This window comes from Agelaius tricolor, unplaced genomic scaffold, assembly GCF_023055355.1.
Source record: "Agelaius tricolor isolate 1412-34295 unplaced genomic scaffold, bAgeTri1.0.p SCAF_34, whole genome shotgun sequence".
NCBI classification, from domain to species: domain Eukaryota; kingdom Metazoa; phylum Chordata; class Aves; order Passeriformes; family Icteridae; genus Agelaius; species Agelaius tricolor.
The window spans coordinates 6,307,791-6,335,306 of record NW_027269294.1 but is presented as its reverse complement, the minus strand read 5'-3'; the positions used below and the strand labels follow the sequence as shown (position 1 = coordinate 6,335,306).

Genomic DNA, 27,516 nt, shown 5'->3' with positions numbered 1-27,516 from the left:
ACAGTGAGGCTGAAGTTTTAAATAGCAATAAACTACTGGTTAGCATACATCAACCTGATATAGTGCTATTCTTTTTTGTTCTTGCTTAGACTTCCTAAATTATGTGTATAGTCTTCCTAATCCCTTGTACTTTAAAATTACCAGCACAAGTATTTAACTTTCTGAAAGCTCCAGAATCATAAAACTGATTTACATAACTGTCTTTAGACTATCAATGCCTGATATTACTAAGGCACAAATTCATGCAAATACTACTTTTTTAAATTTTGATTAAATCTAAAATTTAATTTTAAACCTTTCTGTTCACCTTACCTGAAGAGTCCTTGTTTAAAGAGGTAGGCACTGACATGACCTCCATCCAGATACCTGATTTCACAGCCTGGCCAGATCTCCTGGAGGCTGCGCACGCCGGTGCGAGGAATGTACGCATCCTCCTTGGCTTGTACCACTATGATTAAACTTGGGTCAACTGGAACTAAAGGACAACAAAGCACAACTGAATTCATCTGTGCTAAGAAACAGAAACACAGCTGAGATTTCTGTTGGCTAAATGCTATTTTCACAGAAAATTAAATTATTCAAAGGTTTAATACAATCACATGTTCTAAAGTCTCCAGCAGAATTTATCTGGTTTTTGATGTTACAGTGGTGAGGCCATCAGTGGAAAAGCAAACTAGCCCTTACCCTTCCCATCCCTAGAGCAGAAATTCCTCAAAGACTTGTGAAATTGACAGGAGAATCTCTTTCCTCTTATTAACAAAACTCTAGAGCATTCGTGTCTGTTCTTTGAGATCCCTTTTTATTGGCAAAAAGAACTATTAAATTCAACAGAGTAAAAGTTCATATATTCTTTTCCCCTCAAGGAGGAAAAAAGACAACTTTTCATACAAGAGGTCAGAAAGTACAGCCTATGTTCACTTTCTTTTCTGTTTCCTACATGGTTTACTTGCAATATAAAAATTCTAACATATTGTTATACGTATTTATTACTCATAAGCAGAACTGCACTAATCAGATTACTAGGAGGAATAACACCAATATGATGTTGAGAAAAATAACACCAGAATTATGTTGAACATAGAACATTTCTCCCTTCAAAAAGAAAATATGTGGTAAGTTAAAGGGTGACCAGCCAAGATGTCTGGCAGTGGGGTGTCACAAATAATTTAATCCTTTCCTTCTTTCATACTAAATCATATATAGAGAATATGCAAAGCTAAGATAAATTCAAGTCTTCCATTCAATTTTCCATGAAATCTGAGCATTAGGCAGATTTTCTGAAGCTCCTCTCTGCCTTCACTCCAAGGATACCCTGGCAGGGAATGCAAAGTCTCCCAGAGAATGACAAAACCTGGGAGACTGTGGACACAATGGACTCCATCTCTTTGACAAGTGCATCAGGGTCACAGATCCTTTTTAGTTCCCAGAAAGGTCAGTGCCTAGCTAAGTGATACCTGGACAAGTCTAGATAAAAAAGAAAGTCTGCACATGGAATCAAACTTTCAGGGCTTTTTCTGTCTACTGAAATAACTTTAAAAGCATTAAGGAAAGCACTTCACTGGTATTCATCACAAAACATCTCTGGCTAGCAGTGAAAGAATCTACACTGGTATAGATTCCTTTTATTCACTTTTAACATTCATTTAAATCTTTACACTTGTACAATGGAGTACAGAATGCCAGGACTAAGTAATGAGGTGGCACAGGGGCTCAGTACCAAGAAAGATTTAACACTAAAAGACAACTGTGTCTGGAGTCAAAGCACGTTGTAGGAGATGCCTTCAGCATCAGGTTCATGCACAGCCAAACCACAAAAGGAATGCCGAGCCCCCACTCCAGCAGAGCCTTTTAAGGCGGCTCTGGGAAGCAATCACTTGTTTGCATTGCTGCAAAGGGTTTGGCCAAGGAATGCTGGACTACAGCTCCCCCTATATGCTGTGCCTGGGCTGGGAAACATTCACCAGCCTGCAGAAGGACCCCCAACATGCTTTAATTATTCAAACCTGGAGCTCAGTTATGCAGGCTGCTTTCTATCCGAAGTCAGGATGAGATTTCTGCTTGAAAAACCTTATTAATTAAGATTAATTACACCTAGGTATTACTCACATCACACAGGTGTTTTCTTCCTTTAGATAATACAAATTTGCACTAATTCATATCTGAAAAAAGCCACTGCAAGGAAGAGGAGAAAAATGTGCAAAGATACTGAGAGGCAATTTTTTAATTAACTTTCTCAATAGCTGGCCATCAAGAAGGAAAAGACAAACAATTAGGAAATGGAGTAGTAAATAGACAATACAGAATGATGCTCACAATATTTCCATATGTCAGCAAAGGTGCCAGCAGGTTTACACTTGGAGAATGAAGAAAATACCTTTCTCCCCACTGTATTTTATTCAGCTTTCCACACTGAAACAAAGAGATACATACCTGGGAAGTTAGCTACGTGGGTACATTCATCCATGACTCCCTTCATGAACATTAAGGATTCTCTCTGTAAAGTGTCACTCCTTCTCCTTGTATTTATCCTGTGTCCTTGTGGGCTGGTTAAGTTTTTATTGCTACTGCTACTGGTGGAAAAGGTTTGATTTATGCACTGCATTTTAGGAGCATCCTGCATTAAGAGTCCTTCTGAAGAGGCACTTAGAGCACTTCTATTTGTGGCAAAGCTGGGAACAGATTCCTTAGATACTGTGTCATTCAAGGACTCAAAGCTGAATATTCTGGAAGTCATGTCCATGTCTGCCAGACTGTCCACACTGTCAGGGAAGTTCTTCACAAAGTCTTGTCCCATCTTGAAAGAATCCGTCTAAACAAAGACAACAGTTAAGGGTTTCTCCCTTAAACCAGTTGGTTAATTTAATTTTGAAGATTTAAAAATTTAAAAAAAATTTTAAAACTTTAAAAAGACACTACCAGCATTCCTCACTTCTATTTTCAGCTTGCAGGTCATTCAATTAAATCTTGCTCATCATAACCTCTTGATAATTTAATTCTACATTTCTGTCAGTTTAAAAGAATGCAGGAGGTACTTATATACAGAAGCTCATGATATAAACAATTGTTTTTCTTTCTATATTAAACTCTGAATTTGTAATTACAGTCATTTCAGCTTAAATGACCTAATAATAATAATAATTATAGAAAAATTAACATATGCAATCAGGTCTAATCTTATGTTTAAGACTGAAAAATTGACAGTCTCTGAATACTAGGGTGACATAAGCTGAAAAATGTTTCTTCTTTTCATTTTGTCTTCTCCATCAGTGTTGGTGAAGTGTGTTTGATTTAAAAATCGCAAGTGCCCAAGTAACAACTATCTGCACCCCAGCTCCTCTTCTCCTGCTGTGAGGTATTAGAAAAAGAACTATGACAAAGGAAAAAATCTTAGGGGGAAAAATCAAAAAAAAAAAAAGGCATTTATCAGAATTTTGATAGAATAGATTTTATGTTGTAGATTACACTAAGTGTGATCAAAGGAAAAACTTGTAGCAAGGGCTACACTTTAAACTCTTTATACAACCAAAATATTAGTTTTGTTTCTCAAGATTTTCCTTCAAAGACTAAATTCATCAAAGCATAAAGAAACAACATGCCAGTATGTTCTAGCTAAGAATGGTCTGTTTTTCGTGGAAGTAGAAAGAAGTTGCATTATTTGCTAGATTTGCATGTGTAAATATTAGCAGCTGGGTAAAATAATCCAGACTTACTCCACAATACTCAAGCATTTGAATGATTTCTTCTTCATACACCGTCTGTGTGAAATACTGTTTCTCCAGCTCTCTCCAGTTCACTGCCTTACTCAGCACACCCTGAGATGACAAATCAAAAGCACTCAGTACACAAGTAAAACCCAGAGGTGACTCTAAAATAATGATACATGCAGGAAATTCACTGCTCCTCTCCTGATTTTCTCAGTGCAATTCTGTTCCCAGACAGCCCTCAGAATTATTGCAATCAAAGCACAAGCACATTATTATAACACAGGACATGGAATCCCACCTCCCACGTGGCCAGCCCAAATATTTTAATTTACATTTCTGACCATAATCTAGCATATTAACAAAAAATGTATTTTGTCATTTGTTAATTACCGTAGTGAAGACTGCAGAGGCTGTTGACCAGGAAAGACATGGAATCAATGGCAATGGTTTAGGCCAGTTTGTCACTGCCAGTGAAGCCATCTAGAATCAAAGGCACTTATTACACATTTTAATATTCAATTCCCAATAGAGTAAGAAGAACTCTCTCATCTTCAATTTCTTTGTTTACATGATATTTATGAAACACGTGGTGCCAAAGAGTTAAGGACTGTGGCAGCTGGGTAAACTCTCACCTATTTAGAAGTTACTATCTAGTCTCCAATGATATTTTAAAAAATAAACATTGTTCAGAAAGGACTCATTTCAAGGCTGAATGTGATTTGGTTATAAGAATTCCCCATGGAATATTTACTAAATATTCCATTAATTGCAATTAAAATTCAATTAATTATATTTGTAATCCATTCATTATCATTATAATTATAAAAACTAATACAAGCTATTACTTGTTTAAAACCATAAAAAACTTCTATAAAGCTTTCCACCAAGCTCTTGCAAGTTCATTTCAAGGCAAAACACAGGCAATCTATGAGAAGGACTATTTAAAATTCTATACTTTCAAAATCTGTATACAGGAAACAAAATTTGAGGGATGAGTAATTCAACATGTTAAGAGCACTCTTTTCCTGTCCTTTAAGTTTGAATTATTACTTTTGCATTAATTCTCAGAACATATTTTTGTGACTATTTCTGTTTATCCCAGAAAAAGCCAGAGCAAGTAAGTTCAATGGACAGAACTATGTACCTATATGATAAGTTCTTGACAAATTTCGTTTTATTAATACCAAACACCTCGTGTCTGTTCTAGATGTTCCAATAAGTGGATTTCTGCAACTGAGTTATAATTCTATTCTAATTATTTTTATTAATAAAAAGTTACAAGAACCCCACGTATCTATGTTCTGATTCTTTCCAGTAGAGGTTTCTCCCCTTTAGTAGAACTGAATCAATGCTTGCAACCTTCCATTGTAAAACACACTCTATAGAGGATCAACATCAAATATCACTTATTTCACAGAAGTTTCTGATTCAGCAGGGTGATGTTGATGTAAACCAAAGGTGTTCTGTGTATTTATGACACAGTTATAAACTGTGCTTTAGGGGAATATTTTCCTTTTGGGAAACACTACCATTACCAACATTATTTACTGAGCTCCTACCAAACAAAGAAAAGTCTGCTGTTTTAATCAGCTTTGCACCTGTGTCTCACAGAGCTGTGATAAGCTGCACAGACACAGGCAGTAGCATTTTACTGTGTATTATTCTTTCCTTAGTGATACACTGCTGGTTTAGTCTGAGCACGCACAGTGTCACACAGAAAATGTTATCCACCTCACCACAGGAATCTCTGATCAGTACCAATGATCACTGACACCAAAAATCACCTCAATTACAACATGCCTACAAAGAGGGGGTGTTTCACACAGTGCATTAAAACACAAAAGTTTAAGCAAGAAGAAAGGAGGAAAAGAGGGAGAATTAGCAATCGATCAGTGCAGACTTTCTTTCAGCAAACATCTCTGCCCCCCACCCTTGTGGAAAAAAAACAATTATGTGAGAAGTTTATATTCTTATTAAGCCTGCTGGGAGATGGCTGACAAAGGGCTCTATGATTTGTCAGTACATATTAAGGATTATACTAATTCAGCACCACAGAACAGGAGAATTGCCAACGATTTGTTTCTCATGACTCCAAGTGTTTATTTTAAAGCGCTTCTGAGATCAACACTGTAAAACAAATTATTTCCGTATGCTACGTGATCAAATGAGAAGTTAAAAGAAAAAATTACTGAACAGGAGATATAAAAGCTTACATGTCCTCCCATGGATATTCCAGTCATCCCTAGGGGTCCATAGCCTTCTCTCTCTAGCCAGTGCAAAAGAGCTGCCGATTCTAGAATTAGAGCTCCTCCCATCACAAACAGGTCCGAGACATTTTTTAAACATGACCGTCTTTTCTCCCCAGAAAAGGAAAATAGAGGGTTTATTTTCTAAGATTAGACTCTGACAGTTCTTATCATTCTATACATACTTTTATACACAGCTTCAGCACAATCCCAGAGAATTTTGGAGCTGAACTCCTGTTGATTCAACAGGAGGAAAAAGCAAGCCCAGATATTCTGACTCTTGTAATTTTTTTGTCTAAATGAGGACTAGAGATAGACACCTGCCTATGCTTTTAATGTAATATCACTGACAGCTTGGTCTTTTGGAAACAATTACCAACATTAGCATCTCACTAGTAGCAATATTCTGTCCTGTAAAGTTGTAACAGATATTTTAGAAATAGAAAATCAAAGTGATACAGTCCTAGGCATATACTAGCTTGTTTGCAGAAACAAGGATTTTTTTTCTTATTTACCTGTTTTACATCATTGAAAAATTGCACACAACATTTGAAGAGCAATCAGAATGTCAGCTTTGGAAGCACTCATCAGTGTCACTGTAAGACTGAAACTGTAAAGTGGGAAGTTTGTCACGGTATTGAGAATTCATGCAGTGCACTGCAAAGCACTAAAACACAGAAGACACAAAACAAGTAGAAATCTATTTGGCTGAGCCATCAGAGGGACTCTAAAAATAACAGACCTCTAACTTGGGGAGTGGGGCTGAGTATTTTCAGTAGCACAGCCAGGTTACAAAGGGCTCCTGGCCTCTCGTGCCAGCATGCCAGCGTCACATTTGCGACACTGTGAAGCACAAGGACAAAGCTCACTGTGAAGTCACACAGAAATGAACAGAGCTGCTGCAGAGCAGCATTTACAGCCTAATGCAATTCTCTCCTGCAGCTCAGTGAGATTCCTCAGCCCTCTGCAGCTGCTGTATTTATTGAACAGTGTCACCTGTTACACTGGGGCTGTGTGACCCTGGATTGGAGAGTGACAATCACCTATCGGGGCATTAGAGTCCCCATTACTGGAAATTAACCTACCAGTGGATGTATTCCAGCACAAGCTTTCTCCTGTCATTTTCCTATAATCTTACAAAAGACACCTTCTCTGTGTCTTCTAGTCATGCTAAATGTCTGAGTTAGGATTAAAAAGGATTAAAACACCAACTCATATTTGGACTTTCAGAAATATTGGGAGACAAAGTTTTGCCTTGGACACATAACCTGCTGAATTTTGATAATACATCTGTGGTTTGGAAAATGTAAAAACTAAAAAACCAAGACTGCCAATTGCCAATTCTAATTTAAGAAACTGACTGAAGAAATAAATGCTGTAAAATACTGAATATTGCATAGTGTCCTGACTAGCAACCAATCAACACCAGGTTTATTCATATGCCTGTAAATCGCTAAAAGATCTTGGAAAAGCAAAAACCTAGCAATTATAATTTATTATATAAATGATAATGGAAATATGCTATCTGAGCAAAGATTATGCAGAGCTGACTGAAATATAACAGCAGCACTTGTACTGCAGTTGTGAGTCAGGAAAATAATGGCCCTGGCTTGTACTCACACAAGATGTTTGCATCTCACTCCATACTGCAAGTTCATCTTGTGCAAACTTTCCTGATGCCTGAGATCTCCTAACACAACACCCAAAGCAGTTTAGCAAAGAGCAGATAATTTCACATTGGCAAGTTACAAGTGGTTTTTGAAATGTTTTTTCTTAATAAGCTATCAAAGTTTAAACAACTATTGGCTCAAAAGAGAAGAAAAGAAAAGCAGTATTTTAAACACATGGTATCCATAAATCTAACAGGAATACTTACAATTGATCCTTAGGTTTTCTACAGCCATGTAAAAGACTCCAGTTAAAGAAAGTAAAAAATGTTTTATCAGAACTGGTCATTTAAAAAATAGCTAAATAATATGCATAAATAGCATGAATTAATTGAAATTTGGAATTTAAACTCCGTGTGTTTAATTGTCACTGCAATAAATTCAATCTATTTCAATGATGCAGTTTGCAACATTTTACTGTTGTCAGATATATATACTATATATATACATATATATATATACTGCTATACAAGATGACAGAACAAAACTTAACAGTTTTGAAAAAAACCCAACCAAGTGGTAACAGCAAGTTTCTCAGAAGTTATCTGAGGCACCACAGAATTGTGCTTCACATAATGGCCATACTTTCTTTGCTTCTACCCACTGGGTATCAAAAAGTTGATATTTTATGAGTGTGGTAACTCTTCTAGCTTCCAGAGGGGACACTAGGACTGTGTTTTCCACAAAAGGATATAGTAAGGATTTTCTAGCAGCAGGGAAGCCATACAGGCTTCTTTAATCATTGGCCGTGCCATTAATGTGCGTCTCCTCCAGAAGTGCTGAAGACAAGATGTACAAACAACACAGATAAGGCAAAATTTATGATTTCATTTCTCAATAACAATCCATTTTACATTTTGCACACTCACATGGTCTCCAGTGCCTGCTAAATGAATGCACACAGGTCTGTGCTTGCCATTCCATCTTCTGGGTATGATGAACTGAAATCTGTGAGAAAAAACATCTATTTTAGCAGAGTAAGAATATCTATTAACAAGCTACATCAAGAGAAATTAATTAAAAAGCAAAACCAAAACAACAAAAGTATTTGTAACCCATGCAGGCAAACTGCCAGCTATTCAGCAACATCATTTTTCATGAACACATTCAGTAAACAAAGGAATCTGAAAGTAGGACAGAAGAAAGGCCAAACAAGAAAAGGAGCCAAGATGAAAGATCATGTTCCTAAAAAAGACTACTACCTCATCATCACAATTTAAACTTTGCAGAGTGGAGAAATGCAACTTCAGATAAAGAGCAGCCTAAACAAGCATGTCCAGCTCTCCTAGGCATCATTGCTATTTTTCTCCTGAAGGCACAACAGCTGAAATTGAAGATTAAGATGAGTAATAAATAAAAAAAAATACCAAAACCCCAGCATACAAACCATGAAATCATTCTATACACTCAACATCAATCAATTCATGTCTTCTGCTGTTACTAATTTACAGTTTAAACTACTGAAAAAAAAAAAAAATCCCTTCTGAGCCACCACTATTTTCCCCACAAGATGGAGCACTGTTACCTACAAGAGTGTAAGAGTGTTACACTTCAGGAAATACATTCATAACATCTTGAGGGAAATTTGCACAGTTTTCCAAACTGTCACAATACTGGCCAAAGTAACAATTCTCATAACTTGGCTACAAAGCACAAGAGAACAGAGATAAGGAAACAATGAGCATCTTGCATTGTCCAGTGTGGCACTAATTAGTTTGATCATGTTAACAGACAGTTTCTTTCTCTAACCAGTAGAGGTAGAACAGAACCGATTTCTTGAATCAAACTTTTTCTCACATTCCTTAATGCTGCATGTTTAAGCACACATATAAAAACCAACCAGACTTACTGACAAAATGTACAACATCAGTATCAGCTCGATGTTTATGTTTAAACTCAACTTTTATGTTTATGTTATGAAACAAACAAAGTCTGGGAAAAAGAATCCATCATGACAGTTCAGCTCCAAACTAAAAGCAAACAGAAATGATGCTCCATTTGCAAACCCACTCCTCATCTGCAAAGAAGTGTTAGTGTGAAACCAGCACTGTTAGGGAGCCTCCAGTTTTCTATAAGAATGCTTTTTTTAAAACTTTTTTTTATTTGTATGCCAAGTAAGAAAGGAACCAGATTCTCTGGCTACAATAAAATAAGCTTGTTACTTTATCACACATACAAAATTTTGTATTCAATGGAAATGGAAAGCTGGAAAGGCACCTTCAAATACAACATAATATGCTTTGATATAAACAGCTTCTCCTGCTACATATAAAACAATAACTACTGGTCCTCATTTCCAGCATTCCCTCATTTGCAAAACCCAAATAATTCAAAAAACTCAGGGTATTCCGCAGCTTTGTGCAATATCATTTCTACACCAAAAAAAAAAACCAAACCACCAAACCAAAAAAGTAATACTTTGCTAGTGAATATATTTTTTTAATACACAGATGGAACTATCAGATGAATAAGATTTTACAGATTGTTTGCATTGCAATCAATTAGCTGCACAAGAAAACTACTTACAGACCATTATTTGTCTGCAGCACTAATTTCAGAAATACCTCTTGCTTTCTCTTACCTTGCTACAAGAGATTCGACTGGCAGGATACCTGGGACACAATGAGCCAAGGGGGAAATGAAGTGCCCCTCAAGGATTTTACAGTCTGATTGCCCCTCAACCTGCAGAAAGAATGGGACAATAGCAATAAATATTCTGTCAGTCTTTAACTTGCTCTGAAAGCAAATCTCTTTCTCTAGAATTTGTTATAGCATAAAAATCTTGCTTAAAAAACTCAAAAGCTGAGGCCTACTCCTAAAAATAGGGATACATGTTATCAACAGAGTCAAAACACTTGTTTTCAACTTCGCTTTTATTAAATAACCTTTTACAGGAATCAAACAAAGGTGTAATGCTGCCCCATTTTAAATACAGTTGATAACACAGACTAAGTTTTGAACACTTTCTGAGTTTTAACATTTGACATCTCACTGCCCAACTACTGCACTACTGGGAAAAAAAAAGTATCTGTACAGGCACTGCTTTAGTCTCTATTTCCTTCCATTCTCTTCTAGAAGCCTATAAAAGTAGCCTGGTGTTAAGCACCAAGTTATTTCACCTTTATTTCCCTTTAGGAAAATAAATCTAGTTAAATCACATCATGTCTTGCTTTGAAGTACCTTGTCAATGAACACTGGGTAATCTTTGGAAACCAGCTTCTGGCATTTCTCCCTGTTTCCAATAATCTTTCTGAATTCAAATATTCTGTTGAAAGGAAACAAGTAGAGAAGATTCAACTTTTAATCTAAAAAAAAGAAGAGACATATTTATATAAAATTTCAGGAGCTAAAGTAAGCCACAAACTAACAAAAGTTATGAAGCCAGCATTGCATTTACAGATTAATCAGGCCACCATAGGGTAGGTAGCTACCACAGGATGCTTTTAAGTTACAAAAAAGTCTCAGGTACCTTGCTGGGAAACAGAAAACTAAGAGGCAAATCTGGTTGCTTTCTTCTGCTAGTTAAATGAGCTGCAGAGCCACACAGAATAAATATAAGAAAACTGTTCTCAGAGGTACACAGTGAGAGGACAAGATTACTGAAGGACATGAACACTGAAGAGGCAATGGGCGTGTGTTGCAGCGCAAGAAATCCCTCCTGGAGCAAATTGAAATATTGCTCTCACAGTTAAGCACATGAAAAAACAGCCCAGGGAAACTATAAATGATCTTCATCCTCAAGGGATGAAGTGCCAAGAGACTTGAAGAAACAAAGAAGTCAGCTTTGTTTTCAACAGGGATTTTGACTTGATGCCCTCACATTGGCCCCTTCCACCTTAAATACTCCATAACTTGCTCATTCCTATGCTCATAAATACACACTTTACCTGACAAGCTAATGAGTGAAAAGTGCAGAGAAATGACCTCTTCACCTCCCCAACACCACAGAAAACCCAAAGAATGGGAAGAAAATCCAGTTTATACAAAAAATAGCTCTACTTTTTAACCTTTGCTTTTCTTATGGAAAATAGCCAGTGCATTAAGTATTTCTGAGCAAGCAAAGGTAAAGATGTGAGATGTGAGTGTAGAGGGTAAGCTAAATGAAGAGATGCTTTGTTTGACAATAAAACTTCTAAAAATACTGCATTTGTCTTTTTTCTAGAGTTAGGTGCATACTGAAGGCTAAATCTTGCCACTACTGAGGAATTTCAACCCTTGCTAATGAGCTGAAGACAAAGAGTTAGGATATTACCATTCGTCACATCAAGGGTGTGCACACAAAAATTCAGATTAGGCAGAGTAGGCTGTCATTCAATCTTATCTAAGACTGAATAATGATCATTCACCATCACAGTGATGAGTTAACAAACAAAAATAAAACCCCTCCTCCCACGAGGCAGTGTGAGGAGTCAGGAGGAGGGAGCATTCTTCCTTCTCCATCCAGGTGAAGCCAGGCTGCTGGGGAACAGCTCATCATCTTCATCCCACTCAGGGGCAACACTAGAACAAAACTTCCTTCCCCTTTGCAGACCAGCAAGCTTGCCTCCTCTGCTTCCTCCTCACTTTTGATCTGCTGGGAGAGGGTTTTTCCCCTGAATGAAGGAACTGTAGCTGATATCACTGCTAGCACCAGCAACACTCCCCTGTTGCTGTTTGGTGTGGCTGTGATCACCCTCCAGAGCCCAGGCAAGCCTTAAACTGGGGAGCAGCAGCACCAGTCAGAGGCTCCCATATAGAGACACATTTGGACTGGAGGGAGATGGGGCACTGAAATGTCTGTGTCTCACCAAGAACCCAAAGGTCTTTAAAAGAGAGGGGTCTGATAACATTAAAGCATTTTGGATATATACACATGGAATAGAATACAGAAATGCTGCAATCAAAACAAACCCCACTGGTTTTGGTTATTCCAACCAAAGCCAATATTCCCATTTGGCAGGAAAGTCTGCTGTTTAAGAGAGAAAAAAAATCAACTGAAGACAGACACACAAAGCAATCCAAGTGCCATCTCCACATCAGATCTTGCACATGGACTTAAAAAAAAAACAAACCAACAAGCTCCCATAAAACTCCATGGCTATCCAGTGCACAAAATTTTCTTTCAGTAGTTCTCAAATGTTTCTTTATTGATTTTCATATACATAAGAGTGAGCTTATTAAATGCAGATTTATAATTTCCTATTTAAATACTGCACAATGCAGAATAGATGTACTGTCACTTCATTTTTAGAGAAATACAAATGCCCAACTTCAAAGTATAAATATCAATAGTAATTAATAAAATGCTTAAGAATTAAGAGGTATTTTCAAGACAACTAAAAAGAAAGACTTTTGGGTAACTTTTATAATACTACTTTGGGCTATGAGAGAAAATTCTGATTAAATCTTTCACTTTTAAAACTAATTAGGAGGTTACAGAAAGATAGCAAGAACCACTTTAATGTTAAACAGAAACAATTCTTTTGCAGAAATTTGTCAAGTTTTGTTTTTGGAAAACACTTGCAGAGATGCTGTTTCAAGTATGTCATCAGATAAACAGCAGTAAAAACTTAGTTGTACACACAGACATTCTCTCAAGAAGAACCTCATTAAACAGGAAAAAAACTGCAAATCCTTCCTTTAAAGGCTTCTTTTAAATCCAGTTACTCCCTTGGTATAGAAACACAAGATTTCTGGAACAGAACCAACTTAAACACTTGTGGTATTTTAAATACAGGATAGCAATTACTGTTGCTACTTGAAGGGTTGGGTTATTCTCCTGTAATGTAACATGTCATTTATGCTGTTACTTTTTAACAAGTCACCTTTTCAGATCCTCTGGCTTTCCCCATCCTCTGATGAACAGTTTAGTGAGGAGCAGCTTTCGGTACAAGACATCTAATTTACTTACACCCATTAGCAGCACACTGTCATCTAGGGAAAAAGCAGAGGTAAAAACAAGGCAGTTAAAAGTCTACATGAGAGGCAAATTCATTGATTGTAACACCAAATGGTTTCTTATTCTGGTTTCTGCATTAAGGAAAAGCCATCCAATGCATTCCAAGAAAGTTAACCTCGGTATTCAGGTCAACTCTTTGCATTTTGAACAAAATATGAAGGCAGCTGATCAAACCTGTTGGAATTTAAAATGCTGATTAAAATCAGATATTCATTACATCACTGATGACAAGCCAGCTGCATAGGCACATCTGAACTCCATCAAAACTACATCTTCAAGCAGTCCTAGCTGTGCTGTACTTGAACTGATGAAACAAAGAGTACCACTGATCTCTGTCCTCTCAGTAGAGCTACGATGGCAAAACCCTTCAGCCAACGTGGGCTGTCATAAACACATCTCAGAAGGGGAGCTTGAAACAATGGTTGGGTTTAAACCACCAGAAGACTTCATCTTCTCAATGGAGAGAAGGAGAGAGAAAGAGAAGGAGATAAAGAATGCAATTCCAGTCACTGCTGCAGAGAAAGCTCATTTTTGTAATCTTGCCTTCCTTGGTGTGGTAAACATAAATCATAATCCTTATTTTATCTGTTCCTTTCCAATTTTGATCTTTCTTATCAAACTGATGCTCCTCCCACTCCTTTCTGGGAAGAAATCACACCCTCAAAACCCTCGCCAGGATCATTTTATCTGTTCCTTTCCAATTTTGATATTTCTTATCAAACTGATGCTCCTCCCACTCCTTTCTGGGAAGAAATCACACCCTCAAAATCCTTGCCAGGACCATTTCTCTTTCAACAAATACACCAGGTCAAACAGAGCTAAATCGAAGGAGATTTTAGGCAAGCTGAGTATTATTTTCAAAGCAATACTTACTGAAGTGAACAGGGAGCCACTGCTGAGCTCTTCCAACGAGGAAGGGAAAAAAAAACCAACACAAACACGACTAAAATAATTTAAATCTGGTTTCTTGGTCAGCAGGATGCAGGTTACTCAATTAAAGTCCAGGATCTGTGTGCACCTAAGAAAACAACAGATTTAATAATCAAACACTTGGTTAGTGAGTTCACTTCAGGCATTTTCTGGTATTTCCAGATCCCTCCATACTAAATGTACTCCATAATAGTGCAACTTCATTTATGGGGTTTTTGAAATTTTATTTTCTTCCAAAAGCACTTATTCTGCCACACTCCAATATGGCCATTTTTAAAAATAAACTTGTATGACTATAACAAGTCAAAATTGTGGTCAGATGAACAAAAACATTTCTCTGCACTTCTAGAAAGCCAACACTTAAGAATCAATATACAGAATAAAGAGGAGAACTCTCTTTCTAGAGAAAACCTAGAATAAATTACTATTAAGAGAAATTAGAGGCACTTGAACTTTAGAACAAGCATGCTAGAAAGCCACAATGGCTCTAGGAAGGTTCAATCACTGCAGGATAAAAGTAAATACATGAAATGAGCAGAAAGTCACAGTGGGGATGCTTTGTTTTAAAAACATGAAGATGTAGATTTTGCTTTGAGTCCAAAGTCTGGTCTTACAAGCTCTCTGCTGCACCAAGGGAGTGCCAAAACAACTTTCTAGGCAAGTGCATTATATTTAAATGTAATATTGATTGAGGCAAAAGTTTTGTCTCATCCTCTCTCCTGCTTCATTGATGGAATGGAGACTCTGAAGTAACTCACGATATTTCAATTAATCAGAATCAAGATAAAAGCACTACTGGAAAGAGTACAGGAAACACTAAATCAAATAAAAAAATATTCCTAGTATGTGTAGTATGCTGCATAGAACTTCTCAGAAATATCAGTGAGATAAAAAAATTTAGGAGGATGGCCCCTATTGTAACAAAAGGCCAGGACATGCTCCAGTCACTGCCCATCCATGCCTGCATGGCAAGACATTACAAACACCTTTAGTGCCAGGAAAGGCAAATTTAACTGCAGGAGGCTGAAGTTTTATAATTTCACATTAACAGGAGTATTTCAGCAGTGAGGATCTGAAATGAATGAGAGAGTCAGGAAAGGCTGTTTGAGAATTCAGCTTGATTTCCTCCACTCGAGAGCACACATGCCACATCCCGATCCCACTGTGAGACAGGTCAAGCAGTGACCTGATAACGATGCTGTGGAGCTGTGTGGCAACCGAGACAGGATCTGTGTTATGAATCTTGAATGAAGATACTGTTAACACAGAAAGCTTTACATAACTGTGATCTGTGAATGGAAACTGCAGCAGATAGAAAAGCATGCTAAGAAGAAACATAGAAACAGACACATAAACTCATCCAAAACCCAACACGTAAAAGGTATTGCTTTTTATCCGTGCAAAGAGCTTCAGTTACAAGAAAATCAGCCCTGGAAAGTACAAGGCCCACAGTGTGGTTTCTATTCTATACATGGATGTGAAAAAGCTCCCCCTCAGCAGCCAACCTGAAAAAACCACCGAGGTTGTTTTAGAAGGCGGAGTTGTCAACTTCCCTACCCTCCCTCCCTCTCTATTTAAAAAAAACTTCCCTTACAATTAACGCCAGCTCCTTTTCTGATAGAAGAAACGACTGCTTAGGAATGAAAGAAATCACACAGAAGTCACACCAAGGCAGATAAAAGCCCCACAACAACTCCACAAAACAGGACGGGCACACAGGAGCCGGAGCATAAACAACGGGGCCTAAAGCAGGGCTGCGAGCAGCTCCCTGCCGGCCTGACCCGAGCACTCCAAGGGGGCAGGTGCGATCCCAAACCTCTGCCCTTCCCCGATCCCAAACCCCCGCCAATCCCCAATCCCAAACCTCTGTGACCCCAAACCTCCGCCATCCCCGCGACCCCAAACCTCCGCCATCCCCCCGATCCGCTGCCCCAGCACCCGCAGGAAGGGGCGGCGAGAGGCAGGACACGGCCACCGCCACCCCTCCACCCCTCCGCCCGCCTCAGCTCCCCCGGGCCGGGCAATGCCGTGAGGGGGAGAGGCTCAGGCAGCTCCCGCCTGCCCGCCCTCCGCGGGAGCCGCTCTGGCACCGCTCCCCCGGCCCAGCCCGGCCCGCGAAGGTCACCCGCTGCTCACCCGAAGCGCTGCCGGTGCTGAGGCACCTCATGGGAGGGCGGGAGCGGGAACTGGAGGAAGACGAAGAAGAAGAAGACGAAGAGGAGGAGGAGGAGGAGGAGGAGGGGAGGGCGAAGGGCGGGACGGGGACGGGACGGACGGGACGCGGCTCACGCGCCCATCGCGCTCGCGTTCGGGCGCCCCCTGGCGGCGTGCGTGAGGCGGGCGCGGGCGGGGCCCGGCGCTGCGGGGCCATGGCGGCCGCGGGCTCCGCTCTGGAGGCGCGTCCCGACGGGCGGGAGCCTCTGCTGGGGTCCGCGGGAACCGCGGCGGATGAGGAGGAGGAAGAAGAGAGCAGGTAGGGGCTGGTTCTGCTGTGAGGGGGCGCCGCCGCTGCCGCGGGTGAGCCGAGGAGCCGCCCGTGGGTGCCGGGTCCTTCCCCGCCCCTCCCGGGCAGCCCGGGCCGGGGGGCGCTGCCCGGCCGCGCGTCCCGCCCCAGCCGCCGTCCCCAGCGCTCTGGAGCTCGGAGCTCGAGTCTCGGACCGCGCCGGGCCCGGCTGTGGGAGCGGGCCGGGGACTGCTTCCCTCTGCGGGAAAACACAAACGCACTGCCTTGGGAAATCCCTAAAAAACGCCCAACGGGATTAATGTGCGGCTGAAGTCTGGGCGTTTAATAGCAGCCTTCATGTGTGGGCAGCTTGGGGTTTTCCCCCACTTCTGACAGCAAAACAAGTGTCTTGAATTTAAAATCGCAGATATGCCTAAGTCTAGGTACGACTTGCATAAACAGCGTTTTGTAAACTATGTTTAGGAATCTATATCCATAACCTGAGTCTACATCATCTGAATAAACATTACTTTGTAACTTAGTTTGTAACTTCTGTTTTAATTTTTTTTCAGCCGTTCCTATCAACAGCAGTATCTTTTACACACAACTTTTACGTTGTATGTTGTTGTTTTCTCATCATAAAAACAGACTGGCTGTAGCTTTTAGTCAAATCAGGAGTTGTTCAGGTTTGTGGTTCTTTTAAGGTTACAGCTGTGAGGGGTTTAACACCCACTTTTTAAAGATTTTATATGATCTGTGATGCTCTAAAGTGTCTATACAAAGAGTTTGCAGAACCGAAGAACACCTCCCTAGATCTGTGTGACATTTGGTGTGTGATAGCATTTCTGTTCTATTGTTTGATTTGTCAATCTAGTATTTTTCCAGCAAAAAATAAGTTCTTTGTAGTCTTTGCTATGAAGCGGAAATCCACTCCTGCTTAACAAGTTACACAATTGCATTGAGAGATTGGTGAAAAAATGTTTGCAGTGCCATGTGGGAGCAACTAGAAGAGGATCTGATAATGATTTCTTTCTCCCTCTTGCTTTTTGTTTGAAAACCAGGGATGTTGTGGAATCACAGGAGCACTATAAGAGCAGGTGGCGATCCATCTGGATCATGTACCTGACAATGTTTCTCAGTAGTGTAGGTGAGTAAATACATGTGGAATTGGATGTTATTTGTTTAATTAATAGACTTTGGTTTGAAAATGACAGGGCTTTCTAAATTCCAACTAGAGAGCTTCTTTAATGCTACTGCTCTAACCTCAAAAAGGGTGCATTGTTTGATTCTTCAAAAGAGAATGTCTGAATCTTAGCAAATCAAACAGAAAGTTCCATCTGATGAGAAAAGTAATAAAACTGCTTTTACACAAAGTGATGGATTACATAAGTCAGTGGCTTATGACTCCCTAATAGTTTGGTAGTGGCAAGGGAAGGGTATTGCTCAGAACCAAACAAAACAAAGGTTGCACTTTTATCATCCAGAGTAAAACTTCTAGGGAATGAAAACAGAAATAACATGGCATTCTTAAGAGGTAAGATCTTTATGGGAATGTATGCTGTCTATTTCAAAACATGTATCAAAACTTGTTTTATCCTATTGGGTTTTGCATCTCCATTGCAGGACAAATTGAAATTTTATTCCTAAATAACTCCCCCCAGAAACAAGAATTGATTTTTGACCTTTGATGATTTTCTGTGGGCCTAGAAATTATCTTGAATTTGATAGGATACTTCAGTAACTCATTTTTTTATTATTATTAATTAAAATCTCTGTGACTAATGAATACATATATGTCAGTATATCAAGAAATTCTTTTTACTTTGGGAACCTTGTTTTCTTTCTATTGGAAGGACAACATAGGAGGTTTTTTGTTTAGTGTGTATTCACCTATAAAATGAACTTTTGAAGATCGTTCCTCCTGATAGGAGGAATTAGCACTCCTTAAAAGAAGCAGGAAATGCACAGGTTTATTCTATAATACATTTAGAGGCATAAAAATAGACTTGTAATAACTGTTTCAGAAAAGAAAATTACTGATAAAAATGGCCAATAAAATAAATTCATTTTTTACTATGTTACAGGTTTCTCTATTGTAATTATGTCTGTGTGGCCGTATCTCCAAAAGGTTTGTAAATATGGGGTGTTTTTTAAAATAATTAAGAACAGAAAACTCCTGCTCAGAAAGTAGATGATAGAAAACCTGACATTTTATATAGGAAAAGAAACAGTAGAGGGAGGTGTTTGGCTTTAAGAGACTTTTATTCTGCCATCCACTTAGACAGCTTCTATTATTTCTTGCAAAATTGATAAAGGTACAAATGCTCAAGGTACATCATAATCCAGAAATGTTTAGTTTTCCAATATCATGATTTCCTGGAGAGCAAATCAATAGAAGTCTTGTTATTAAAACCTAGTAGACAAGACTTGGCTGTGTTTTGGAAAAAATAAATAAATTACAGAGGAAACTGAAGGTAGAAGTTGCTCCGTAGATATCACATTGTTGCACAGAGATCTTGGTATTCCTAACAGGAGATAGCCATTGTTCCTGTGATTTTAGTTTATTTGGGGGTCTTAGATCTTAGATTTAAGATCTTAGTTCTTAAACCTCTTAGATCTTAAAAACAGCATAAAAAGTCCCTAAAACCTCAGTTGAATCTGTGCTAGGATTTTAGTGCCCCTGGAACTGCAGAAGGCAGTTTTCAAATGCAAATTTGGGAGAGTATAACCTGGGCAGGGACCTAGAGGTGTCATTGAAGGTGAGGCTGATGCTGTATTCTTGCAGAAAACAAGAAAATGCATTACCAGCTATTACTATAGGATACGAAACAACATGACATGCACACACTGTTGTTTTTAAGGTGAAAAAAATGGAAGTTTATTTTTTGATTTTAACACTTCTAGATTTTTAAAAGTGACAGTGGATTGGAGGGTGAAAGTGCCACCTCTCCAATGACACTGGACAAACTAACAGTTTATCAAATTTCTTTTCTTCTATAAAAGAATGCAAACAATAAGTTATTTACAAAAAGTATGTGGGAAAGTTCGTTACAAGAATGTAAGCATCAGAAGGTTTAGAAAATCTTAAAAAATCAGAGTGACAACCAGCCCTGTAAATCAGGACAGATTCAGGCATGTGCAGAGACAGTGGAAGTGACTCCTTGTTGCTGGCATGGAAGGTGCCTGCCATGCTGCTCAAGTTCTGGCCCAGAACATCAAAATCTCCTGGAATTTGCTGCAAGTGAGCCATTCCCAGGAAGCAAAGAGGGTTTTATTGGTTGGGTGCATTGCTGGAGGGAGTGAGGCAAGGTTTATTACCTCAGAGGAAGCATGACAGTGCAGGGTCCTTGGTGTGCCAGGTACTCATTCTCAAAGGGTGCTGCTGGTAATATCAAACTCTGCAGTGCTTTGCCCACAGATCTGACTCATGTGTTCCTGCAGATTGATCCAACAGCAGATGCCAGTTTCCTGGGCTGGATTATAGCTTCATACAGCATTGGCCAAATGGTTGCTTCTCCCCTCTTTGGCCTGTGGTCCAACTACAGGCCCAGGAGAGAGCCTCTGGTCATTTCCACTGCTATTTCAGTAGCTGCTAATTGTCTCTATGCCTACGTCCACGTGCCCCGTGCCCACAACAAGTACTACATGCTGACTGCCCGTGCTCTCGTGGGGTTTGGAGCAGGTAAACACAGCAGGATTTACATTTCTGGAAATTGTTACATTCTGTGTCTCGTGTAAGATGGTTAACATTAAGTTTTAATACCAGATTTACCATTATGTGAATGAGAACTTAGTATTTAACAAAGCAAAGGGTTGGCCTGTAGCGGTTTGTAACAAAATTGTGTAATTGTGCTGTTGTGTAAAAATACTGGAGGGAGTGCTGGCTTGTATTACCTTGCAAAATCAGAAACCAACCCCTAAAATAAATGTCACTCAACAGTTTAGCAATATGAGCATGGTACTTACATGAACACTTGCTTGGTTTGGGGTTTTTTCGAAGGCAATGTGGCCGTAGTTCAATCATATATTGCGGGTGCCACTTCTCTGATGGAAAGAATGACTGCCATGGCCAATACCAGTGCCTGCCAAGCAAACAAACCCCTAAAATAAATGTCACTCAACACTTTAACAATATGAACTTGATATTTACATGAACACTTGCTTGGTTTGGGGCTTTTTTTGAAGGCAATGTGGCTGTAGTTCGATCGTATATTGCGGGTGCCACTTCTCTGAGGGAAAGAACGAGCGCCATGGCCAATACCAGTGCCTGCCAAGCAGTTGGCTTCATATTAGGCCCAGGTAAAGCAAAATCTTCTTTCCTCACTTCTCTTACTAGGTTGAAATTGGGCATTGGAAGTAGGAATCCTCAGCAGCTATATGCAGGGGATTTTAAGACATAGTTTGTCAGTGATATCGCGATTGAATAAATGGGGTCCACTAATCTGTACTTCTCTAAGCCAATATAAATGAAGCATTCTTGTCCAATTGCTCTGCACCAATCTAAAATTTAATTTAAACCCCCCCACTGCATCTTTTCTCTCTAGTTTGCCCATAGCACAAGGGATAATCCAGTCCCAGGACCAATGTTTTCCACTAAGAGCAAGAGGAAAAAAAAATAAATCATCTATTGGCCAGGAAAATTAACTATTGGTACAGTCAGAATTCAGTTCTATAAGTGTCATGATGCTGTTTATACTGTTTATTTTATGTAATCAAGTACTTTCCTGGCTAGCTGAGATCCCACTGGTATCCATTTTGTTTATTTAGAGTAGAAGTCTCAAAGTGTAAAAGGCTTGACAGGTATAATACTTAAATTTTACTTGGCAGTTAGAACAACTTTTCTTATGTGTTCTAATGTTTTCTTAATGATTCTCAAGATTTTCACAGTACATTGATGTTCTTAAGTTTTTCAGACATGTTTTACACTTATTGGAGAAGAAGGAGTAACGTGGAAATTCCTTTGTCTTCAGCTGAACATGTACACAACACCTGTGTTATTTGGAGCTCTCTTAGGAGTTATTAATATTATTCTCATCTTTGCCATATTCAGGTAATCAAGTAAAAAAAAAACCTTATAAATACCTCACCTTGTTTTTGTGGGTGACTTGGAGCAAATAATATGCTGCTCAGCTGGAGGAGTAATAAACCTGCTAAAACTATAAGTTGTTATTCATTTTTAAAGTGTTTCTACCTTCTTGAATACCTGTATTTTTCTGATGCTCATAAAGGGATCTTGGTGATGTTATCGTTAGAATGTAAACTGATTTTTAAAAAGTTAAAGATACTGGACTATTAGGCTTGATATAGCTTAATATTGGTAGTTGCTGCCCATGTATTTTCTCTAAGGAGAAATTAGGTTGTCTGCAGGGATCTCAGTGTCTGTGTCTTTCCTTTAAGATTCTCAGGGGACATTTTTTTTCATTATCCCACTGGTGCAAATGCATATGGATATCCAATATGCTCCCACTAGACTATTTCCTTTCTTGAATAGTGTTCACTGCAGTCAGGTGCCAGCTTTGTAGATGATGTTTAATGGAGCTGCAAATAATTATCCTATAGATGATAGCATTTACATTTATTTTGATAGAAACTTGACTCAATAGTAGATCAAATAAATGTGTGTATTAATGAAAAAAGTTTTACATTTCTAGGGAGCATCGAGTGGATGACATGGGACGGCAGTACAAAAGTATCAATTCTGATGGAGAAGGTACCAGTGTTTCTTTGAAAACTCATTCTGTGATTATAATTTTGAAGTACTCTCTTATTACATAGAAGCGTTTAGAAGTATTCTAAAGTTTGATGCACTGGGAAGTTGATGTGCAAAATAGGCTACATCTCTCCCTAGCTGGTCCAGAAATTGCTTCATTTATCATGTTGTGCCCATAGTGCTGTCTGGTAGCAAAGAAGGAAAAAAAAATTGTATGGATCCTTCCATATTTTCACCCTGAGAATCCTGCTATGTAATTTTGACCTTTGAAGAGAATATTTTGGTTTCTATTGTTCAGATATTTCAAGAAGTTTGCTTATTTTGCTGTCACTCAAGATTCATTGGGAAAACAGACCATGTAACCAGTTTGGAAATAATTTTCTCTAATTGACAGTGGAATTGAAATTTCAACAACTCCATTTTGATGTAAGAACTTTATAATTTGAGTATCAAAGTATAACTGCCTAGCTGTCCACCAACTTACATGCTAAATACTAGGAAGACCAAAGAAATCATTGCTGTTTGTAATTTGTGATGGCGTAAGAAAAAGCTCAGTGTGCAGTTCAGGTAATTCTTTTGTGTTGCTGCAGGAAGTGACGTTCTGGATCAGAACACAGAAGGAAGCATTGACCACGTTGCTGTGGTAGCACTCAACGTTCTCTTCTTTGTCATCCTGTTTGTGTTTGCTGTCTTTGAAACGTAAGTTTGTCTATTTTCTCTCAAAATATTCGGACATGTAGAGTAATCAGAGTGGGGATGCATGTAAAGGCTTTTCTCTTCCACTCATCTTCCTAAGTAGAAGTCCAAAACCACAGGCAATCAAGCTGATGTGTACTGATAAGGTATCAAAGGTCAGTGATAACTAAAGTAATGAATTAAAGGTCAGCAATAACTAAAGATATGTACAGAACAGTACATATCTTTACCATAGCTACCATATTTGTGGTAGAGAAATCATTAATGTAAAAGCTTTTCAATAGAGGCAAACCCATATCCTCAACTTTTTAAGTATTGAAAAAAAAAAAAAAGCTTGTGTTCAAAAAAAACATGTGTTCATTTGAGTACCTTATTCTTTATATTTTGTTTTAGTTTTGTGTGATTTCTTAGTATGATTCTGATTATCTCCAAAAGCTTCAGTGCATCTTTTATTTCAGTAATGATTAAAACAGTTGTATAGTAGAGTTGATACAGTTGTATTCTGAAATACACTGTTCTATATGACTGGGATTTTTTTAGCTTTAAGAGGTATGTTATTTACTCCCAAATTTTCTGTCTGTAAGAAAAAAAGTAAAACATAGCATAATTGTCTCAGGCTCAAGTGTGTACTTCATTTTTTTAACTTAGGAGATACTTTGAGTACATATGATTTATTCTGCAAGTTTTTTGAGCTCTATTGTAGTTAAAATTTATTTTACAATTTGGCTCTGTCATGAGTTGCATTATTTTTAGAAAACTGAGGTTTCAGAGACTGGTTGGTTGCTAAAATTTAAACATTATCAAAAATTTATTATTTTTGTTCTCACAGGGTCTGATTTTTTTTTGTGTCTCTATTACCCTTGCTTGGTTTTCAACTCCAACATTGTTTCATGTTTCAGAAATAGATTAATGATGCTTCAGAGTATATTTGGTGTATACCAGATATATGCATGGACACTAATGTATGGAAGAAGCTTTTTATGATTACTGTATTTTTCTTCTGTCATTCCAGTATAGCTACTCCACTGACAATGGATATGTATTCCTGGACCAGGAAAGAAGCTGTTTTTTATAATGGAATAATCCTTAGTGTGATTGGCATTGAATCAGTTATTGTTTTCATGGTGGTTAAAACACTGTCAAAAAAGTAAGTTTTTGGGATTTTGTTTCTTATGTTGGCTGAATGTGAAAAGCTTTATGGCAGGGCCAAATCTCTTACTCAAGTCTTTTACTGGTAATGAGTCTGGGTTTACTATGACAATGAAATACTTCCAGTTTTGGCACAGTCTTGATGTTGTGGTGGTTCTTTATTCTGTTAACATAACCCCCTATTATTTGACTGTGTTTTACCCTTGAATCACAAGAAATGCTGATTTTAAGTTACTGTGATTTTGTAACTTTTCTTGCCAGTGTTTTGGTCAGATATCATTTCCACAAACTAATGGGCTGTGTCATTAGCAGCTACCTAAATTTTACATGAATTAAATGATACATTTAACTGCAATTTCATTGTTTGGCAGGACTGGTGAGCGTGCCATACTCCATGCAGGCTTACTGATTGTCTTGATTGGATTCTTTATCTTACTGCCTTGGGGGAAGAAACTACCAAATATCCAGTGGCAAGGTAAAGTTCAAGTCTTAACTGTACCACCTTCTTTTGAAAGCCTTTCATTGCACTTGTGTTCTTCATGATATGAGTAACTTATTTTTACAGAAATAAAGAACAACTCCATTCCCAGAACAGCCCCCAGTGAAATGTTAGCACCTTTCTGGAGTTTGCCAGAGCTGCAGCCGCCATCCAACCACACAGCAGAACCCGTGGGCTGCCCTGTCACGCAGTCCTGGTGCCTGAACACTCCCATGATCTACCTGGCCCAGTACATCAGCTCTGATGTGCTCATAGGCTTGGGCTATCCTGTTTGCAATGTCATGTCCTACACTCTATACTCAAAAGTCCTAGGACCAAAGCCTCAGGTAAGCACCATCCCTAAAAGGTTTGTTTCATTTGCTGTGCACTCTCTTTATTAGAATGAGAGGTCTGGTTAAAATTCCTTTTGTGATCAGCCAAATAATAAGCAGGGCAGAACTTTGCAAGGCAGAATAATAAGTGTTTTAAGCAGGGCAGAACTTTGCAGGAGCTCCAATCTTTTTCAAAATCCAAGGCAAGTCTCTAGGGGAATTGGAAAGCAAGGCTTGTGCTACTTATGCAAATCTTACAATGTGAAAATTTCATGACTGTTCTGGCAGACTGGCAGAGTCCTTTTTGTAAATACCAATTACATATTTGGAATACCACATGGAATAATGTCTCTTACTAAGTTTATTATATAAAGACTACAAATAGGCTACTGTAAAGACTACTACTAGACCCCCAGTATGGGCATTTTTTAGTAGTGAAACACTCTAGCAAACTTACATTATTGCTTAACAAAAAATTTTATTCCCCCTTGGCCCATTTTTTCCTGTTATATTTTGGTGCAAGAGACTTAATGCTTTGAGCCAGAACACAGCCAGAACTTGTTTTTTGTTAGAAAGCAGCAGAGTACCTATGAGTGGAGCCTTGGAATGAAAGCTTGGAGAGGCTGAGCAGTACTCTTGGAAACAAAGTAATCAGTGTCTTAATGAGTTAAGAAAGATAAGTGGTTGTTTAAATCCTTGTACATTTTCTAGTCAGGCTAATGGGTTGGAATTAATAGCAAGCTAAATAATGCCTGTATCACTGACATAAGCTTTTGATCTGCTGTAGGGTGTCTACATGGGATGGTTGACTGCCTCTGGAAGTGGAGCAAGGATCCTTGGGCCTGTTTTTGTGAGCCAAATCTACACTCACCTGGGGCCACGCTGGGCATTCAGCTTGATCTGTGGAGTAGTTGTAGTCTCTCTCTTACTCTTGGAGATAGTATACAAGAGACTAATTGCATTTTCTGTCAGATATGGGAGGATGCAGGAAGAGAATTGTTAAATACGTATTTTAAAGAAACCCAAACAGTAAAACCAAGCAGAAGTAATATTTAGTTTATTTCTGCTTTTGAATGAGGAGTACCTAACCACTGACCTTGTTGGATGTGGGTTAACAACTGTACACCTGTACTTACACACTGACAGAACATTTAACTTGGTCATACCCCAATACCTGGTTAGCCCTGCTGCAGCTGGCTTCTGTGTCCTGCTTTTCTGGCAGCAGAGGAAGGAAGGTGATGGGTCAGAGCAATACCATGGCACATCTGAAGTGTGTACAGTTTATGTGATGTACGTGTGCACTGAGTGCAGCTGTGAAGGTCACAGGTTATGTGCATCCTTTCCAGAAAGAAGTAAATGAAATATTATCTTGATTCTGTGAATCAGGATTGGTAACTCTTTTGTAACTAAAAGATTAGTTGAGCTGCATGCACTTTGTATGGAAACACCACTACTTGAGCAAACCTTCTGATGTTGATTTTGTTGGCTTGTAAGCACTGGTTAATACAGCCCACCTGGTTCTGGAACCTGTTACATCTCCTCCAGGATTCCAAATGACAGGTGACAGAAACATAGAGGAAGAGAGGTGCCCTCCACACAGGTACTTGATGTGGGATTTGGGTCTTTCAGTTGACCAAGAGCCATTGAAAATCAGTTTCAGCAGCTGTTACTTGAACTACAGTGAACCAAATGTGCAATTTTTCCTCTACTACTTTGCTGAATGCCTTTTTATAGCAAGAAGGATAACCTGCAGCATTGAAATATGCACAGCTTTTCTTAACTACAAGAAAAAAATCTAAGTACAATAGTTTACACTTTTGTGCTTGGTGAGAATGAATACACTGTGCTGAGCAGTGGTGGTTAATTAAGTGAAAGGAGAAAACTGGCTCCTGGGTGTTCACTATTATCTGCAGACTTTGATTTCTTCTGATATTAGGGTACAAGAAACAGGAATTTACACTGTTTTAGTCATTCAGGCTTTATTTTAAAAAGTGAGACTCTAATTTTCCTTCATAATGGGGCCTAAGCTCATCTGTATGGGTTTGTTTAGCTGTTTTAATGCTACTGGGGGAAAACCTCTGGAGTAACTCCAGTATGAGAGTTGTGGCTGCTGTCTAATGTCTCTACTATGTGAATTTAATAAATGTGATTATTATTCCTGTGTACTCAATTGTTCAAACACTAAGAAACTACTGAATTAAAAGATGATTTTTTCAATACTAA

At 38.7% G+C, this 27,516-nt stretch overlaps 2 protein-coding genes across 4 annotated transcripts in view; one reads left to right on the top strand and one right to left on the bottom strand.

Annotated features, from left to right (window-relative positions):
* The window catches only part of ABHD18 (abhydrolase domain containing 18), a 19,899-nt gene extending 3,077 nt beyond the window's left edge, over positions 1-16,822 (bottom strand). Inside the window, exons 1-13 of one of the 3 annotated variants that reach the window (XM_071452283.1) lie at positions 16,622-16,822; positions 14,429-14,573; positions 13,422-13,530; positions 10,798-10,882; positions 10,199-10,299; positions 8,487-8,565; positions 8,312-8,396; positions 7,827-7,854; positions 5,918-6,056; positions 4,095-4,184; positions 3,711-3,812; positions 2,431-2,809; positions 313-475 (exon numbers count right to left, since the gene is read on the bottom strand). In XM_071452283.1, coding sequence (XP_071308384.1) covers positions 313-475; positions 2,431-2,809; positions 3,711-3,812; positions 4,095-4,184; positions 5,918-6,056; positions 7,827-7,854; positions 8,312-8,396; positions 8,487-8,565; positions 10,199-10,299; positions 10,798-10,882; positions 13,422-13,513 — 1,343 coding nt within the window. In that variant the 5' untranslated portion in view covers positions 13,514-13,530; positions 14,429-14,573; positions 16,622-16,822. The other 2 variants (XM_071452281.1, XM_071452282.1) reach the window with 2 other exon arrangements.
* On the top strand, positions 16,801-27,516 carry MFSD8 (major facilitator superfamily domain containing 8). The gene is made up of 12 exons (XM_071452280.1): positions 16,801-16,958; positions 17,990-18,075; positions 19,013-19,056; positions 20,370-20,610; positions 21,114-21,227; positions 21,834-21,978; positions 22,580-22,638; positions 23,229-23,337; positions 24,347-24,481; positions 24,855-24,958; positions 25,049-25,308; positions 26,081-27,516. Exons 1-12 carry the CDS (start codon positions 16,855-16,857, stop codon positions 26,294-26,296), a joined length of 1,617 nt encoding a protein of 538 aa, XP_071308381.1. The 5' UTR covers positions 16,801-16,854; the 3' UTR covers positions 26,297-27,516.